At 29.3% G+C, this 19,293-nt stretch overlaps 3 protein-coding genes across 3 annotated transcripts; all 3 read right to left on the reverse strand.

Annotated features, from left to right (window-relative positions):
* Window positions 1–164: 164 nt before the first annotated feature.
* Window positions 165–2,118, reverse strand: LOC145962712 (odorant receptor 10-like). The gene is made up of 5 exons (XM_083083985.1): window positions 1,303–2,118; window positions 1,047–1,146; window positions 740–850; window positions 446–601; window positions 165–224 (listed from the first exon to the last, which is right to left on the reverse strand). Exons 1-5 carry the CDS (start codon window positions 2,106–2,108, stop codon window positions 165–167), a joined length of 1,233 nt encoding a protein of 410 aa, XP_082940111.1. The 5' UTR covers window positions 2,109–2,118.
* A 579-nt stretch (window positions 2,119–2,697) lies between these two features.
* LOC145962586 (odorant receptor 82a-like) lies at window positions 2,698–5,051 on the reverse strand. Its single transcript, XM_083083784.1, has 4 exons — window positions 4,148–5,051; window positions 3,181–3,280; window positions 2,969–3,079; window positions 2,698–2,901 (listed from the first exon to the last, which is right to left on the reverse strand). The coding sequence occupies exons 1-4, from the start codon at window positions 4,933–4,935 to the stop codon at window positions 2,698–2,700; spliced, it is 1,203 nt and encodes a 400-aa protein (XP_082939910.1). The 5' UTR covers window positions 4,936–5,051.
* Window positions 5,052–6,652: 1,601 nt separating this feature from the next.
* LOC145969378 (uncharacterized) lies at window positions 6,653–18,132 on the reverse strand. The gene is made up of 15 exons (XM_083095509.1): window positions 17,315–18,132; window positions 16,710–16,809; window positions 16,479–16,589; window positions 16,065–16,220; window positions 15,935–15,984; window positions 12,730–12,763; window positions 11,806–12,608; window positions 11,397–11,496; window positions 11,191–11,301; window positions 10,926–11,081; window positions 8,062–8,846; window positions 7,864–7,963; window positions 7,197–7,307; window positions 6,920–7,075; window positions 6,653–6,706 (listed from the first exon to the last, which is right to left on the reverse strand). The coding sequence occupies exons 1-15, from the start codon at window positions 18,130–18,132 to the stop codon at window positions 6,653–6,655; spliced, it is 3,645 nt and encodes a 1,214-aa protein (XP_082951635.1).
* Between the last annotated feature and the right edge of the window lie 1,161 nt (window positions 18,133–19,293).

A 19,293-nucleotide genomic window follows, 5' to 3' on the forward strand; every position in this document is an offset into this window, starting at 1 on the left:
AAGATGTTTTGGATGGCGTAAAAATCTACGTAAATGTATTACGCTTTCAAAACATAATTATAAATATTGCAATATAATTTGTTCTATTTATTGAATACTTCTATTTATTATATCTATATATTCTATATAAAATATATTAGGTTTTTCAATATAGTTAATATTATTCATGCAGAGGGACTCATCGTTCGCAACATATTCAAATATACCATGGAAGTTTTAACTATCTGAAATAGTAATATCTCTTCCTTATAAAATGCAGGTTAGTAATTTCGGAAATTTTAAAATTAATTTAAATAAATGCGTATTAAAAATTAGAAAATGTAGCCGGTGTAAATGTTACAATAATTTAATATAAATAATACAAATAAATAGAAAATGAATATATACAATATATTAAATTTTTATTAATGCTTAATTATAAGTACGATGTATATGTGATACTTACATCACCAAAAGTTGCGATAGACAATTGAAAGAATTTTCCAGCAGTTAACCTGATAACATTATTTGACCGTGCTATTATTAAAACAAGCCCAAGAGCAGTTTCATGTGGTAATTCGTACCAATTAATCATATACACCTTTTCACCGACGTTGTTGCACTAATAAATTTAAATTAAAGACATCTTTTGTTAAATAAAAATTAATAGAAATATAGTAAAATACATATAAAAAACGATTTATCTTTTAAATTGCCTGCATAGCCATTAATTATATTTGACTTGAATTCAAATTATTACCTGTTCTGTGAGGGTCTCACCAATATAACAAAATACAAAAATATTGAAAGCCACAGATAAGTATATAATAACAAATGATATCAATTTTGCCACATCCAATGTATTAAAATTCTATAAAAATAAAAATAATATCAGAAAAAGAGAATCAATTACTCGTTGTTTTCTAATTAATAATTAAAAAATGACGAATAATTAATTCTCTTTTTCTGATATTTATATAATAAATATATGTATAATTACTAAACTGACATTTCATAAATAAACATATGCGATTATCACATATTCACCTTTCTTGTTTTTAGCATACCGTAATAAAGTAATAAGTAAGTAAACACATATTCATTGTACAGCCCAGCAATTCCACAAGACAAATATTTTGCATAATAGATTCCATACGTGATATAAAACTGAAACAAATATATGCAATCTTAACGTTTAACATAACATCTTTTTTTTGAGGAAAAGAAACATTTTGTTTAATATAAGTCATTTTTTTCATGCGAATATTTTTTTAATATTATAAAATCACATGTAGTGCGAATGCATATACTTAAATGAAATACCTCAGCACTCTCAAATGATGTTCCACAATAATAGCCAGTCTTCGTCTAGCGAAATTGTTTTCATTATTTTTGTCCACAAGTTTATTTAACCACGAAAATAACACGGTCAACTGAGCGTACGCGTGCATAGCAAAAATCACATCGAGACTGCAAATGCTTACTGTAACGGAATTAACTATAAAAGTTGATAATATTTCTACAACTTGCATGATTTCATTCGCGGGACTGAATCTTGTATCGATAAACTTGCTGTAAATCGGACAAGCCATTAGACGCATTGAAATGGTTTCATTGCCAACGATAACGATCGTGGTAGTCAATGATTTGACTATAGCGAAGAGAAATGTGCCACTCTGCATGAATATCGCGCAGATTCCGGAGACAAAACGACCGACCTTGGCTTGTTGTAGCATCACCTGTTGATCCTCGTTATTTTTAACCAGTCTCCAATCCATTTCCATGTGTTGCACGCATTTGCGTATATCGTTAGTGAATGCAAGGAGTAAACAATAATTAATCATGCCCATAATCCAGTGACTCAACGGACCTAGCATGCTCAATTTTGTCTCTATATCTTTCTCTTCCAGCCATACATATAAGAAAAACGGCACCGTAACGATTGTCATTAAGGACGAACAGACAAGAACATGCACGTATGAAGTAAATTTCTCGGCTTTCGTTGTCATGCTTATTCGCGACCAAATACCGAGTGGCATTAGAAACCAACGAGCTAATTGTAAACTGTAATCGTTATTATTTTTATATGTGAGTTGAATGTTTGTTGACACACGCTCGGAGTACGTCATGATGGACGCTTCGTGGAAGCGCACGATGCACTGAATGTGACAAATATGTATGTAGTAACAAGTAGTGCGTTGGAGTTATATTCAAACGAGCGCCTGCGCGAGTTGTTTGATGAACGTACAGAGTTATGCTTTCTGAGAGAACGTATGCATTTAATCAATAACTCGCGGAAAGGTAGCGCTTATTGTAAAGAGAGCTTTGTGGATTAATATGCTTTGGTGCATATAATTGTCACTTATGTCACTTAATATTTTATGGCATAATATTTAATATTTTACATGTTGCTATTAATAAATAAAACATAGGAAGTAATACAAGATAATTTGTAAAGAATGCCAAAAATTATAATAATTATAATACAATCTGTATTTCTCTCTCTCGGCAATTTTTAATTTTAATTTTAATTTTAAATTGTATTTTTTAATAACAAATAAATAATAATATATTTGTGTGCCTTTATTTTAAAAATGTTATACAGATAAAGGAGATGAGAATATATCGGAAACTTCTACGATCACATATTCATGTTTACGTTGTGACAGTTCGTAAAATATTCAGATAGACGAGAGACGTTTTGATAACCTGGAATGATTAATAACTTGCCGAAATGCTTCTGAAAAAAAAATTGTTGATACTCACGTCACTGAAAGTCGCAATGGAAAGTTGAATTAATTTTCCAGCAGTTATTTTGATCACAAAACTCGATCTGGATATGATCAAGATCAAGCCAAGAGCTGTTTTATGAGGTAAGCGATACCAATCAGTCATATACGCTGTTTCACCAACTTTCTTGCACTAATAAATATGGTTATTAAAAATATATGTTAATATTTATGCTAGACGATATTCACTGTCTCTTTACCTGTTGTGTTAAAATTTCACCTATGTAACAAAATATAAAAATATTGAAACTCATGGATATATATACAATAATATATGCTGCTATACTCTTTGCATCAATTTTATTCCACCACTAAAAAGATTATAACAAATTGAAAATTTTTTTGAGACTTTTAAAAGGCGTGTTATTAAAGTGTGATTATGATTATTCACCTTTTAAGATGATTAGCATACCGTAATTGAATAATATCCAAGCATACACAAGTTAAATGTACATCCAACTAATTCTACCAGACATATTTGATGCATAACATCTTCGATGCGTGCTATAAATCTAAAATTTAAATTTTAAGAAAATAGAGAAATGTTTAATATTTTGTCGTATTTTAAAAAATGTTGTCTAAACTATTTTTATTTATCAACACATACTGCAATTTTTATCTGTTTCATTATATGATATATCGAAGTTTAAATAATTTATAATCAAAATTTTATTTACAAGAGAAGAAGTTTATTTTGCAATATTCTTTAAAATTTTCTTAAATAAGATAAAATTATGTAATTTTGAAGATTTGCGTAAAACACTGTTTGCAGTATTCCTTTATAAATAGAAAGTTGCTTCAAAATTTTTGTTAATATAGACAAAAACACAATTCAGCTTCCAAAAACTCGCTTTGGTAGCTCATGAGAATAAAAGCGAATAAATAAAAATGTATAGTTCTTAATATCAAAATTAAAACTAAATCATGTCATTCAGATAAATCTCGCGATTCACTCGCATAAATGAAAGTGGAAATAATTCTTTGTTAATAAATCGAAAAGTTTCCTAGTAAAGGAGAGAGTATTGCATATTAAATTGAGTACGGTCTGATAATTACGATTACATGTTTGAAATTATATTTTCGAATATTTCATTTTTGAAAAATTAAATCAAAATTGGCACATAAGAACCATAGCGCGGTAGTTGGAGCGCAGGGAAGAAACAACACTTTCTTCTTATTAACGCCCGTTATTTTTGTAATTTTAAGTTGGAAATAAACCAACAATTAATAAGAAGGAAAGATTGTTTCTTCCCTGCGCTCTAATTACCACGCTATGGCTTTTATGTGTCAATTTTGATTTAATTTTTTATTTATTTCAGCCAAATTCCTAACTATTATTTTATTTTTGAATATATATAATACATAATTGTAACTAATACCTTAAAACACGCAAGTGATGGTCCACGATATCGGCTAATCTTCGTTGGACCGTATCACTTTTTTTCACACCTTCACCTTCGACAAGTTTATCTAGACACAACGTCAAGATATCGAGCTGACCGCACGCATGCATAGCGAAAACGGCGGCCAGACTGCAAGCTCCGACAGTAGTGGAATTTACTATGAAACATGACAACAGCTGCATTATTAGCACGATTTCATTTGCCGGACTGAATCGAGCATCCACAAACTTGCTGTACGAGGGACAAGGCAGCTGAAGCATCGGGACGCTCCGATTGTCGTCGATCGGCACCATCACCGTCGTCATCCCGGACACGATGCTGTAGGAGAAGACGCCGCCGTGCATGAATATCGCGCAGAAACCTGCCACGAATCTGCCCAGCTTCGCGGTCCTCACCATGATCTCGCGATGCTGCGATCGCCTGATGATCCGCCAATCCATTTCCATATGTCGCATGCATCGATGTATATCGGCGCTATGCAGCAGTAGGGAACAATAATTCATTCCACCCATGAGCCAATGACTCAGCGGGCCAATTGCACGAAGTTTCAGCTCGACGTCCTTCTCCTCGAGAACGATGTTAAATGCGCATGGTATCACGGTGAAGGCTATTAAAAAATAACAAACGAATATTAGAGCGCGAGACACAGCTTTCTCGCTGCTCGAAGTTGTGGTTGATCGCGGCCACGCGCCTATCGGCTTTAGAAACCACCGATTCAGCTGTAGACTGTGATCGTGCAGCTCTTTAATCACTGACCGACACATTATGACTACACGACGGCACAGCAACTACTAATCGACTATTATAGTAACGGTCGCTGTGGCGTCTGCGCGAAAAGATAGTCCACTATGAAATAAATCTGATCGATTGAAAGGTACTGTCGGACTTGTTGCTTCGGTAAATGTTGCGAATGCATCTATATACGTTGAGTCAACTTGATCAAGAATTCTATGATCATATGTGATACATGAAGCATTTTATCGATACATTGCATAATTATATTAGTTTTCAAACCGATTTTTTGAATAAACTGATAGTGTTTCATTGGAGAAAATAATACGGTGACATTTGTTTGAAATTAATGTGCGGATTGTCTTTTGACTAATTTATTCTAAGAGTTATGTGATATAGCAAACAATTTATATGATGATAGTACAAAGAATATTTAATAGAATAATTTAAATAAGAAAATTTAAATAAGAAACGAAGAAAAAGAAAAAAAGAATGTTTAAATAAGATATTAATTTGCTTGAGATAAATTATTCAGAAGCTCAGAAAATATAAGTTTTATATGGGCGGTATTACTAAGTTTTTTTTTTAAACTATATAAAATATGATAATATATTTATTTCTAAGATATCTATTTCAGAAAAATATTAAATATAATCAATCATAAAATAACTGATTAGTGATTAATAATAAAATATGCAAGCTTCTTTATGAATGCCACTAATGCGGCATATGCCAAATTTTTATGCAAATCTGTGCGTTATTTATTCCTTTTCGATAAGAAACTCGCCTATGCAAATAAGAAGATATTGAAGATCATCGTAACTTGTGATATTTTTCGTATCTTTCATATTCCATTTTTGAAAGATCGAAATACGTGGAAACAACTTTTTTGATGATTAATGATATTTATTGGCACGTTTACTTTTAGCTTTTAAATTTTTCATTTTTTATTAGCATTAAGATGTTAGTATATATATTAACTATTTAATATATAATAATAAAGCCACACATACAACATAATCTTGATGCAGAAATCTTCATCCCGTAATCATATCCGTAATATCCGATCGAACATAGATATTTTTCGATCAATTCAATGAGACATATTTGATGCTTAATTCACTTGATGTAAAGTTCAAATATTCTATATATAATAATATATAATACAATATACTTGGTAATAAAAAATCTTTTCAGTTATAAACTTAATGTTATTTATAAATGTAAATATTATTCGCAAATTTTCTATTGCCTTTGCCTGCGCAAATGCTGCATAATGTTAAATAGTTCATATTCAATTTGTTTGCAGTTTTCTATCTTATGAAAATGCACGTATTATTGGTTTCAGTATCTTCGCGCAACGAAAATGTGTATTGCAGCAAATTTCCGTGATTGTGTTTGGTGTAGGAAAAGCACATTGCAGCAAGTAAGCGGAATTTTATGCTAGTCGTTTAGTGCAATTTGTTGCATCTTTGCTTTTTTCGGCCCTGTTTCATGTCGAAAGGCAGATCATAAAAAGAGGAAAGGATAAAACAGCAATTTTGATATTGCATGCTTTCTAAAGTGCCCATAGAAAATAAGTATTTCTATGTACTTTAATTTTTTCTATATTATTTGGTACTATTAATAGTTCAAAGATTCAATATACATATTATCAATAAGGAAATAACATTACTAAAAGCCGATGATTTTTTAATTGTTTCTTATTGCATGTGAATTAATTTGCTCCTATTTTTATACATATTATAGTTACATAATTACAGTACGAAGTATATTTAGATATGCTGCAGATGTTTTAATCACCTGAAATAGACAAGAAAAATAATTAAATAAAATAAATTTTGTAGAAAAGGTTTCATATTTGATATTTGAATTATTTAAATTTAACATAATTTTTATATATCAAACTTTTTTAAAATTAGATAATCCATAAGTGTGCAAAAATGCAACGAGAAGTGTAATATATTAAATAATGAAATTTTAGATGAAAGTGCGGTGCTATTAAAAGGTACTCACGTCACCAAATGTTATTAAAGAAAGTTGAATTAATTTTCCGGCAGTGATTTTAATCACAGCACCAGATCTTGATATTATTAATATCATACCGAGAGCAGTTTTATGAGGTAACCGATACCAATCTGTAAAATAAGCCATTTCGCCCACTTTCTTGCACTGAAATTAATTTTTGTGAAAATAATATAATAAATATATCTTTATATATGAATTGCACAAATATTTTATAAAATTTTATATTCATAAATCTTTATTTCGAAAAAAGCAATATATAATTTACTTGTTCCGTGATTAGTTCGCCTATGTAACAGAATATAAAGATATTAAAAGACATAGATATGAACAAAATACTATAAGTTGCTATAGTCTTCGAATTTCTCGCATTCCATTCCTGAAATTGCAATACGAAGTATTGAGAAAGTAAAAATTCTTTAAGAATGTAGAAATAATTAATATTTCAATGAAAAATTTTAAAATTTTTGTTTTCTTATTACATATTGAATTAAAAGCAAGTAATCATGTGAACTTTTTTCTTATATACATATAAATAAATTAATTGTTTTCTTTCATATATCATAAAAAATTCCCTCTATTTTTATTAGAAAATGCATAATAAATACATAACTCACTTGTATGTATTCTATTTTTTGACAAAATTAAAATTTGTAACAATTGATCAGGATTTATAGCTATTCCTTAATGAATGATTAATACACAAGATAGCTATTTATTAATACACAAACAAAAAATGTCTTAGATTTATTTCATGAATGTATACTATCGAATGAGATATATATATATATATATATATATATATATATATAATGACATGTAAAAAACTAATTTCTTTTATCATATTTTATAAGAAACAATTCATATAGTTTATTGTAATATTAGTGGGAAACTAAGAGCTTTAAATAATATATTAATAATATTTTTTATTATACCTTAATAGAACAATATCCAAGCAAGCATAAATTTAACGTGCATCCAACTAATTCCACGAGGCATATTTGATTCATAATTTTCTCGAAGTTTGATAAGAAACTAAAATTACAATATTTCAGATTTAAGCGCACTGACTTCTTTTTTGTTAGTATACATTATAAATTAATTTCTTATAAAGTCAATAAGCGATACTTTACTTTAATACACGCAAGTGTTGCTCGACTATGTTAGCCAATTTGCATTCGATAGATCGTTTCTTTTTTTCTTCGTCGACTAGTTCGTTCAACCAAGAGTAGAGCACGGCAAATTGACCGCATGCATGTGTCGCGAAAACCGCGGCAAGACTGCACGCACCAACCGTGATAGAATTTGCTATGAAACCGGACAAAAATTGCATCGCTAATACGATTTCGTTCATCGGATCGTGGCTGGTATCCAGAAGCTTGCTATAGAACGGGCAAGATAATCGTCGCATTATGACAGTCTGATTGTCGATTATGGCGATCATCGGCGACAGACTGTTTACCACGCTGTACGAAAACACGCCACAGTGCATGAAGACTGCGCAGAAGCCGGCTACGGATCGGCCGAATCTGGCGTATTTTAGCATCACCACGCGATCCTCGATTCTACTCACCGTGCACCAATCGTTCTCCATGTGCTCGATGCAGCGACGTATATCCTTGCCGCGCCATAACAGCGAGGAATAATTTATCCCATTCATGATCCAATGACTCACGGGACCTACTGAGTTCATCTTAATATCGAGCTCTTGCTCCTCGAAGTAGAAGTACAACATGCAAGGCACTACTGTGAAAGCTATGAGAACGTAGCACGTTATCTGTATGATCCTCGATAGGATTCTGTCAGCGATGGTGGTTGCACGCGATTCCGGCCAGACACCGATTGGTTTCAGGAACCAGCGATTTAGTTGGATACTATAATTATGATACTCGTTAGAACGATCCGAAGCTGACATCACCTTAACAGGTAGTGAAGTCATCATAATTCGTCGAAAGCACGCGAAATACTGAACGTTTTTGATATCGCGTCTTTCAGCGACACGGTAAGCGGAATAGTTAATGTAGCGATTGCGCAGATTCTTCTTTATAGAAAGGTTTGCATGTCTCGAGAGGCGGAATTGCACTAATCGATAATGACTACTTGTTGCACCGCCACTTGCAACTATAGACTAGTATTACATATAAACTGTGTGCAGTGTGTGCGATGCATTTTGTTTTATAAGCGATCGTACAGAATTGTAAAATATACGACACTAATTTGCATATTTTAAAATTTATGGCAATTGATCAAGATTTACTGATCGTATGTAATATTGTTATTTTGTTTTTATACAAAAATAAAAATTGCTTTTATTTATGTCAAATATTTAAAAATCCCTTTAGATGTATGAGTAAAATCCCTTTCTAAAGGCATTTTATGTCGATAAGACATAATTACATAATTGTTATGTGAAAACATGATGAATTGTTTATTGACATAATAATCTAAATATAAAAAATTATGATTAAATTATAATTTATAAAGATTAATTCCAAAGAAAAGTGCGCATTACTGCTTTCATTAATATCTTGAATCTCAAGTCAAGTTTTATGCGAATAATCAGATTTCAGCTGAGTACAATCTTATTTGATTTTTAATTAAAATATAATTATATTATTAATTATATTATTAACAAAATTAATATATATTATTTATATATATTAATTATATTGGTTATATTATTTGTATCTTAAAAATATATTCTGAATATTTCATATTTGATAAACTCTTGAGATATAATATTCTCAAGTAATAAGTAAAAATACGACTCATTTTAAGTGAAATGACTATTAGAAGAAATACGGAAATAAATATGATATTATATTGAATAGCTTATCAAATGCGTTTAGTATGCATATATACTTATATTTATCAAAAAATGTTCACCAAAAAATATACGTGAAAGTTTAAAAGAGAGTAGAAAGTATCACGCAAAAATTCAAGCACGAATAATCATGCAACGTGCTTGCGTGCGTAACTTTCTTTTCCTGAGGGAAATGATCAAATCATCAATCATGTCAGGAAGTTAAAGGGTGCATTTTATAATCATAACTGACATAGAATCGTATCTTAATCAATATAAAAAAAAATATGATTTATTTTGCATGGTATTGCGTGATATATCAATCACTGATCTTGTATTATGTGTGTAAGGCTTGCATTATTGTACATATTTTCCAATCAATTTGATAATGTTGATCAACAAATACATGAATTTCTTTATCCATGAAGGATTGGCTGATTTCAAATTTTCAAAAATTGAGCTAAATACTAATGTTAAATATGTCTTTATTATAATTATAGATATTCGTGTTTGATTTCGATTTTTACTCATAGATTCTATACATCATCAATACATAAGAGTATTCGGAACTTATTCAAGAAATTTCACGTAAAAACACAAGTGTGAAAAATTAAATATGATGTTAAATACGGAAAATATGTTTGTGAATATTTATATTAATTAATAATTGAAATCTGTTTTCTTTTGAATCTTATGCATAAATGTAAGATAAAAAATAAAACGCATGCAAATTTTTATAATATAAAATATAAAATATAAAATATTGAGAAATTAGTTAAAGATTATTCGTTTGTTAAACATGTTATATATAATTATATACAATTCAAGAATTCTATATTTTTTTATTTATTATATATTGCGTTTTAACAATTATATATATGAATCAGATTTATATAAGAAAAAAATTAATATCTACATATAGGAATTATATTTTCACTTCATATATTGTCTATATATAAAATATATTATAAAATAATTATATTTTGTCTTTCTCATGCAATATTTACATAGTTAAAGTTCGAAGCATATTTAGGTATGTAACAGATGTTTTAATTACCTGAAATGTTTAACATATAATTAATTTATATTTTGATAGATTCGAATAAAGATTATGTTTTATGTAAATTTGTATTACTTTTTACATAATAGAGAATCTTAGAAATTAAATTTGTTTTATAGAAGTCATATGCTTACAACACCGAAAGTTGCGATAGACATATGAAATATTTTTCCAGCCGTGATTTTGATTACAATTCTCGATCGCAAAATTATTAAAATCAGACCAAGGACAGTTTTATGCGGTAAATAATACCAATTGATCATATAAGCTGCTTCACCAACTTTTTTACACTGTCGCAAAAGTTGAATCAATCGTGAATCAAGAATAAAAAGTATTTTAATTATAGGTAAGTTATGAGAATAATTTATATATATATATATATATATATGATTATTTTACCTGGTCCGCTACAAGTTCACCAATGAAGCAAAATATGAAAATATTGAACATCATCGATGTGAGTACCATGATATATGTTATTATAGTATTCATACTTTCTTCATACCATTCCTGGAAAGATATGCAAATTGATAGCATTTAATATGAAAATATGAAAAAAAGATATGTAATTGTCATAGATTTTTTTTTCAAATTTTTTGGCGTACCGTAATAGTGTAATATCCTAACATACATAAATTAAATGTACATCCAACTAATTCTACAAAACATATCTGTCGTAAAATTGCCTCCATACGTGAAAGAAATCTGTAATTGATACATTTATAATAACTGGCAAAAGATTTTTAATATTTTTAAATTCTAAAATAGTTCATTTTTTACAAATATAATATAAAATGTTTGCAAAAAGTGCAATAAAATAATTTCCAATAATCTTTAGCATTTTATAGGTTTTCGATATCTTTATAATTAAAAAATTGGATTTTATAAGAAATCAATCTTAAGCGCTCGCATGGAATTATCTGAGAATGTCAGTAAAAATTCAAAAATTCAAATATGACTGTGTCATTTAGTAGATAATTAAAAAAATTGACTTGTATATAATTTTGATCTTACTTCAACGCTCGCAAATGATGCTCTACGACATTCGCCAGTCTTAGCTCTTGTTTCTCATCGACGAGTTCTTCGAGACGTAACATTACTACATCAAGTTGACCGGAAGCGTGCATTGCAAAGACAGCGGCGAGACCACATGCACTAATTGTGACATTATTCACTACGAAGGTGGAGAGACATTGTAACACAAGTACAACTTCATATATCGGACTGATTCTGGTATCCACAATTTTATTGAAAGACGGACATGGTAAGCGACCCGTTGTAATTGTCTCGTTGCCGACGATCACGACTATCCGTGACATTCCTCTCGCTATGTTGTAACAAAGAACACCACCCTGCATGATCAGCGCGCAAATACCCGCTATAACACGACCTACTCTTGCATTCTTCAGCATCACTTCTCGATCTCGCTCTTTCTTCATCATACGCCAATCGCTCTCCATATGTTCGACAGATTTCCGTATCCGATTGTTATGATGCAAAAGCGAACAATAATTGATACCGCCCATGAGACAATGACTCGTTGGCCCTATAGCCTTGAGCTTTAGGCGGATGTCTTTCTCTTCGAAGAGAATATATAGTATAGAAGGTATTACGGTGAAAGCTATTAAAGAATGACATGTTAATTGCAGAATTTTTATCAGAATATTTTTGATCGTTGAATTCGTCGATTCCGGCCAAGCTCCTATTGATTTCAAGAACCAACGATTCAATTGAAGACTATAATCGTTATCTTGTCTATAAACTTCTACGATAGATTTGCTAGAGGTATGCTTCATGGTTGATTCGCGGAAGACGCACTACTACTGATCACTATTGCTGATTGCGTTTTCCAACGAAGTACGTTAACGCTTGCGCGGACATATATCGAACAGTAAAAAAAATTACTGAGAGACAGAACGTAATCGATACTTACAGTACCTTCAACTTATTCAACGAAACTGTTTGACGAATTCTTAATATTAGTTATAACAGATTATTATAGACATTTATAATATTATATATCTCATACATAAAATGCCATAACTAAAAAATACATATTACACATATACATTTTTCAATTATGGCATTACAATATTTTTAATTACTAGGTATGTATTAGTGCTAAGTATTTCAAATAATAAAAGATATTACAATATAATAATACAATAAAATATTATAGATCAATTAAAATCGAATAAATAATTTTTGAGCAAAACTGCCAATTCTATCTTGTTCTAATATTTTTTTAAACTGTTAATATTGAAATTATCGAATAGCAATTCCAAAGTTGCAATAAACATAATTAATTATTTCTATAATTATGTTTTTAATAGTATTTGATCTCGAGATTCTTAGAATCCATTCAAATAATTTTGAATGTGTTGTAATCTATGTTCCTATGTCATAATTTTATTTGTGATAGAATATTAAAAGAATATATATTAATCTTATCATTTCCTTATTTCCTCAATACTTTCTTAAAAATAAATTTGCATTATTTTCTATTAAAGTCACTTAGTTTCATATTGCCTCACATACAAGAACATAATGCTAAGAAAGATTTTATAGGAAAAGATGTGAAAAATATATTAAAATTTTTGAACAAATATTTTTCAGTATGCACACATAAATTTTCTATTTATTAAAATTATATTTTTATTTTATTTTTCTTTTTAATATGAGATGGGGAACAATTAATTGACTGTTTATACATAATTACATTAATAATTTGTACACTTTAGATAAATTTTAAGAAGTTTACGTATGTAATATGTTTAAGTAAGCAACCGATATCTTAACCACCCATCGATTGAATGAATTATATGTAAATCACTCTGAAAAAATATAATAGACATTGACATTGCATTACTTACGTCATTGAAAGTACTGAGAGACAGCTCGAAGAGATTTCTATAAGTTCTTCTGTAATTTCTTCAGTAAGTTTGATAGATAAATTTGACGTAGCAATCATCAATATGAGAGCAAGATTTTTCCTTCCTGGTAAACGATACCAATCGATCAGATGACGCTTCGCAGATTTTTTTGTACTATTTATAGAATTACTTTTTTTATTTTAATAATAATATATATATTTACACTTATACTAATAAAAGTTATTTAAAAAAAGAATGAAAGTGCATATTCTGAATTTTATTAATGCATAAATTATTATAGAAATATTATTAAGACATATTTGTAAAGTAAATCCAAGTTTATTAGAGAGATGCAAAAGAATGCTTTGACAGTAAAAATTATGTCTGTTCATCAATGTAACAAAATATAAAAATATTGAAAATAAAGAGACATAAGAAGAATAATATATCTTATAATAATAATATATGTATATATATATATATATATATATATATATATATATATATATATAATATGATTTGCAGGTTCTTTGTCATTCCTGTAAAGTAAAGATCTTATATTTGAAAACATTCATATTATGGATCGTTTTGTTCAAGTAATACTAGAAATAAATGTATGCAGTTTTAAATCATATGTCATATTATATGATTTAAAACTACGTATGTTTATCTTCGGCATTACGTGAAAAAAAACGGTTCGTACTTTTTTTACTAGCATGTAAACGTATGTTTTTACTCATGAGATTTCGGCTGATTTTGACCAGATTTCAATCAGTTTTAATATCCAACGATTGAGCTGAATGTTCAATCGCATGTCTTTCATAATCATACTTGCAACAAAATTGAAATCTGCATAGGATTTCCATTTCATTAAAGCATCAGGATTTCATAGTTACTGAAGGGTTACAAAGATACAAGCGCGGAAAGGTGGTTGCGCCATTTCCTATAGCTTCCCTTCTGAGGAAGAAATAGTCAAGCGACCAACCATATCAAGGTAATGAAGGGTGCATTTTATAGTCATATTGACTATCATAAGATGTGATAAAAGAGAACTACTTTTCCTCTTCAACTATGTTTGCCGCTGTGCATGAATTATATACATGAAGCTTGTGTTTCTCGCATAGTTATTTTCCGTAAACAATAAAAATTGATGACTTTCTTTAAAATTACAAATTATAACACGTACATACATAAAATATTGTTTGTGTATATTTATGTGATTCGAGTATAAAACTGTAGTAAATAGTATATATTTTATTTTCTATCTTATTATATTTCTGTATATATACAAACTCATTTCTTTTTTATAATCTGTTACCTGCATATTGATATGTATTCTAATAAGTAATGTCTTACTTGTGAGTATTCATATAAGACAAAATCTTTAATAAATATATGCAAAATTATTAATAATAAAGTGTGAATAATAATTTTGTTTTGTAAATTTTTGATAGATTTATATTTTATTTAAAAATGTAAAATGCACATTTTTGTTAATTAAGAAAGATCGACAAGTCGAAAAATTCTATTTTACTATAAATCACATCAAATATATCTATACTAAGTAAGATTTTTTGTTTCTCGTTAACAAATTCTTCAAAATATAACTTACCACTCGATCGAGAAAACGAGATATCCTGAAAATGCTAGATTGTACGCTGAGTATAACTATAAGTTCAGCTTGGTATGAACAATCTTGTTAAAACATAGTCACAAATGATGGACTCGTATCACGCAACCTGTCATGGTATTCCTCAATATCACATAAATCAACTACAGATTCAGAAACAAACAATAATTGGTACCGCTCATGAGATAGTAATTCGTAGCCTTGTGTGTCAGAAAGAAATGTAAATCCTTTTTCTTTTAAAGAATGTACATACTAAAGAAGATATAACCGGGTAAAAGTTAAAAAATGGAAAGTTATTCGCAATCTTTACCGCAATAGTTATTGAGTTCCAATTTGAAGTTATTACTTAATTTCTGATTAAAATCCAAGATATCATTGAAAATCATAATATATAATTTTATCCAATATATAATAAAATCTTATCTATAAGAGAGATTTTAATAAAAAGAAATTTGATAGAAAAATATAAAAAACACATTAAATTTTTATATAAATATTTCTGAATATATGTACGTATAAATTTATTATAGCATATTCAAATATATTTTATTTCTCTTTTTTTCTTAAATATAAGATCATAAATTTAAATTTTTTTGAAATCAACAATTGCAATAATTTCTACATACATACAGTCCTTTACGAAGTTAATGTACGTAACATGTTCAAATAGGTGACAGATGTTTTAATCACCTATAGATTGAATGAGAGATATTTAGAACATATATGTTCACGGATCAATTTAATAAGCATTGGTATTGTGCACTACTTACGTCACCGAAGCTACTAAGAGACAACTCGAAGAAATTTCCAGCAGTAAATTTGACAGACGAATTGGACATAGCAATGATTAACATAAGAGCGAGACCTTTTCTTTTTGGTAGACGATACCAATCGATCATGTATGAGATCTCGCCGATCTTTTTACACTGTTTGCACAGAATTATTTTTTTTATAAATTCAATAAATTTTTTTTATAAACATATTTACGCTTATCGATAAGATTTTCACTTTTCAAAAAGTAAAAATGCGCGTATTTTTTAATTTTATTATTGTATATGCTATATATTATTGTATATATACTATATTTTTTCTATTACATAAATATACTGTAGAAATTTTATTGTAAAATTTGTCATTAAGTTTATCAAAAGTGCAAAGAAACACTTCGAGAATGAGAACTATACCTGTTCAGCGATAAGTTCGCCAATATAACAAAATATGAAAATATTAAATGTAAGAGATATGAGCAGAACAATATACGTAATATAACGTGCAGGTTCTTTATTATTCCATTCCTGTAATATAAAGATAATTTTATTTCAATACGTTTACACATATTATCGTAAATAATCTTCGATATTACTTGAAACAGATGAGGCACTTGGCGGTATGTACTTTTTGTACGATATGCATACCGTAATAACATAATATCCAAGGAAGCATATGTTTAATGTACATCCCGTGATTTCCACGACAGATATTTCACGCAATATTTTCTCCGTTAGCGATATAAAACTGGAAGGCATCAGGCACGCGTAAGATGAAACAAAAATATATTTTTAAAGAATGTTAATTAAATTATTAACTCTTGGCCTGTGATGCTAAATTATCCATTTATACTTTTCAATTACAATATAAAATATAATGAAAATAAGTGCAATATTATATTTAAAATATAATAACTGAACAAATATTTTATGCGTGATTTGTATAGAATTTATATTATTTATCTCTGTATTTTAAACATACTCCACTTTTTTCAATTACTATGTATTATTAGTAGTAGCACCATTTATGAGAGAATGAGGAGAGAGAGAGAACAGTATTTAAAAATATAAAGTAAAATAACAATATAATATGAAATATAAATATAATATTATTATAATATTAATAAATATAAATTTGTATATTCATAGTATGCTTCTACTCTTACCACACACGATTGTGTCGTTATTCTCTTTTCATTTCCAAGAGTGAAATATATAAGAAAACCACTCTTTAAAGTCGCAAAATTACTTACTGTAAGATCCGAACGTGCTGTTGCACAATCATCGATAATCTGTCGTCCAAGTTCCCGCGAAGATCTTCCCTTCCGTCCACTAAATGCTCGATCCACTGCATCAGAACCTCCATGCGACCGTAAGCGTGCATCGCGAATACGGCGGCTACACTGCAAGCACCGGCGGTGATAGAATGCGCAATGAAGCCCGACAAACATTGCACCCAGAAGAAGATCTCACTGACGGGACTGTATCGCGCATCAACGATTACTCTGGCGACTGGATACACCAGTGGCTGATATGTCAAATTACTATCACTCTCTGTGACCTTGCCATTGCTGAATGGCATTGCAAGGTAATAAAATACAGCACCACCATACATAAAGAACGCGCATATCACCACGAGACGACGGCCAAACTTCGCGTTTCTGATCATGATAATACGATCTTCATAATACCGTGTATTCATCCAATCGTTTTTAATGTATTCGATACCTCTGCGGATATCGTTCTCGCGGAAGATTAGAGAGGAATACTTAATGACGGCCATCAGACAGAAACTCAGTGGTCCGGAGAGCTTCAAGGTATTATATGTGTCCTCTACCTCGAGCGTTATGTAGACGGCGCAAGGTATAAACAGGAAGCCAATGAGACTAGTGCACATCACGTTTACCAGCATATAAATGTATTTTTCTATCCATGAGGTTTTTGCTGATTTTGGCCAGACACCGATCGGCTTCAGTATCCAACGATTCAACTGAATGCTCAACTGCATGTCTTTCTCATAATCATAGGTAGACGCGACGACGTTAGACTTCTGCGTAAGATTTCTGTACATCGTTAAAGCGCGGGAGTTCGGTCGCTACTGAAAGGGTTGTGCAAAGATACAAGCGCAGAAAGCTAAGTACGGCTGCGCCGTTTCGCGTAGCTTCCCTTCCAAGTAATAAGTAGTGTATACGATCAACCATATCAGGACAATGAAGGGTGCATTTTATACTCATATTGACTTTCATAAGAAGATAAAAGGGGATGTCATTCCTCTCAAACTATTTCTGTTGCTCTTCATAAATTACATATATGAAGCTTGCGTGTTTTGCACAGCTACCTCCTGTGAGTCTTCCGTGAATCTTCCGCAAAGATTGATAATTTTTTTTCCTTAAAGTATTGCAGATTATAATATGTATGTGTTATGAAATATTGTTGATATATATTTTATGATTCATATATAAAATAGTATAAAAACGATATAATTTTTTCTTTTCTTTTAAATTTTTTCTTTTTTAAATTTTTTAATTGTGTATAGATGCAGAATAAGAAAATATAAAAATTTTTTATTATAAAATATAAAAAAACATTTTTTAATTTGATTTTCTGTCTTATATTAATATTTACACAAACTTTTTTTTCTACAATTCATTATGCACGTTGATATCTATTAAGTAGTAGTCCTTAGGAGTGTTTTTTTTTAAGACGATACAATCGTAAAAAATAATATACAATCTTATGGAAAAATAGAATTATATAAAATTTATGGAAAATTGCTGATATTAACTTGTTTCAAAAATATATATATTTTCTTTATATAATAAATTATATTAATATAAATTATCGAATAGATTTATATCTCCGAAAGAGTCACAATAGATAATTGTATCATTTTTCCGTTGATTATTTTTATAACATTTGATTTCGAAATTATTAGAATCGAATCAAGTATGTAATATCATTTCGTTATGCAATTTTATCCATTTTTTGACATTATACAAGCACTTTTGATCTATGTTTCTATATCATTATTTTATTTAAAAATATAATAAACAAAAAAGTTGCTTATATTTATATAGCATGCAGATATTTGATCAGGAGGAGGATCAATAGAAATTTTAACTATGTAATAAAATATAAAAATATACACGATATAGATATACATCCATGATATATGATGCATGATGTAAATATAGTGAAGTATGTAAGCAACATTATTTCTGTGCAATTTCTG

This window comes from Camponotus vicinus, unplaced genomic scaffold (genome assembly GCF_025532165.1).
Source record: "Camponotus vicinus isolate PSW18456_S1 unplaced genomic scaffold, iyCamVici1.0 SCAF_1, whole genome shotgun sequence".
In the NCBI taxonomy this organism is placed as follows: Eukaryota; Metazoa; Arthropoda; class Insecta; order Hymenoptera; family Formicidae; genus Camponotus; species Camponotus vicinus.

Bases quoted from the DNA above. Each gene is read 5' to 3' on its own strand.
- LOC145962712 (XM_083083985.1), bottom strand. From the start codon at position 2,108: ATGACGTACTCCGAGCGTGTGTCAACAAACATTCAACTCACATATAAA. The intron at 1,147-1,302 runs GTATTTCATTTA...TATTTGTTTCAG, and splicing joins CATCATTTGAGAGTGCTGAG to TTTTATATCACGTATGGAAT. The intron at 851-1,046 runs GTATGCTAAAAA...TTATTTTTATAG, and splicing joins TTACTTATTACTTTATTACG to AATTTTAATACATTGGATGT.
- LOC145962586 (XM_083083784.1), bottom strand. From the start codon at position 4,935: ATGTGTCGGTCAGTGATTAAAGAGCTGCACGATCACAGTCTACAGCTG. The intron at 3,080-3,180 runs GTATGCTAATCA...TAATCTTTTTAG, and splicing joins TTGGATATTATTCAATTACG to TGGTGGAATAAAATTGATGC. The intron at 2,902-2,968 runs GTAAAGAGACAG...CATATTTATTAG, and splicing joins GTGAAATTTTAACACAACAG to TGCAAGAAAGTTGGTGAAAC.
- LOC145969378 (XM_083095509.1), bottom strand. From the start codon at position 18,132: ATGTACAGAAATCTTACGCAGAAGTCTAACGTCGTCGCGTCTACCTAT. The intron at 12,609-12,729 runs GTACTGTAAGTA...GATCAGTAGTAG, and splicing joins TTTCGTTGAATAAGTTGAAG to TGCGTCTTCCGCGAATCAAC. The intron at 7,076-7,196 runs GTAAATTATATA...AATTAATTTCAG, and splicing joins GCGAACTAATCACGGAACAA to TGCAAGAAAGTGGGCGAAAT.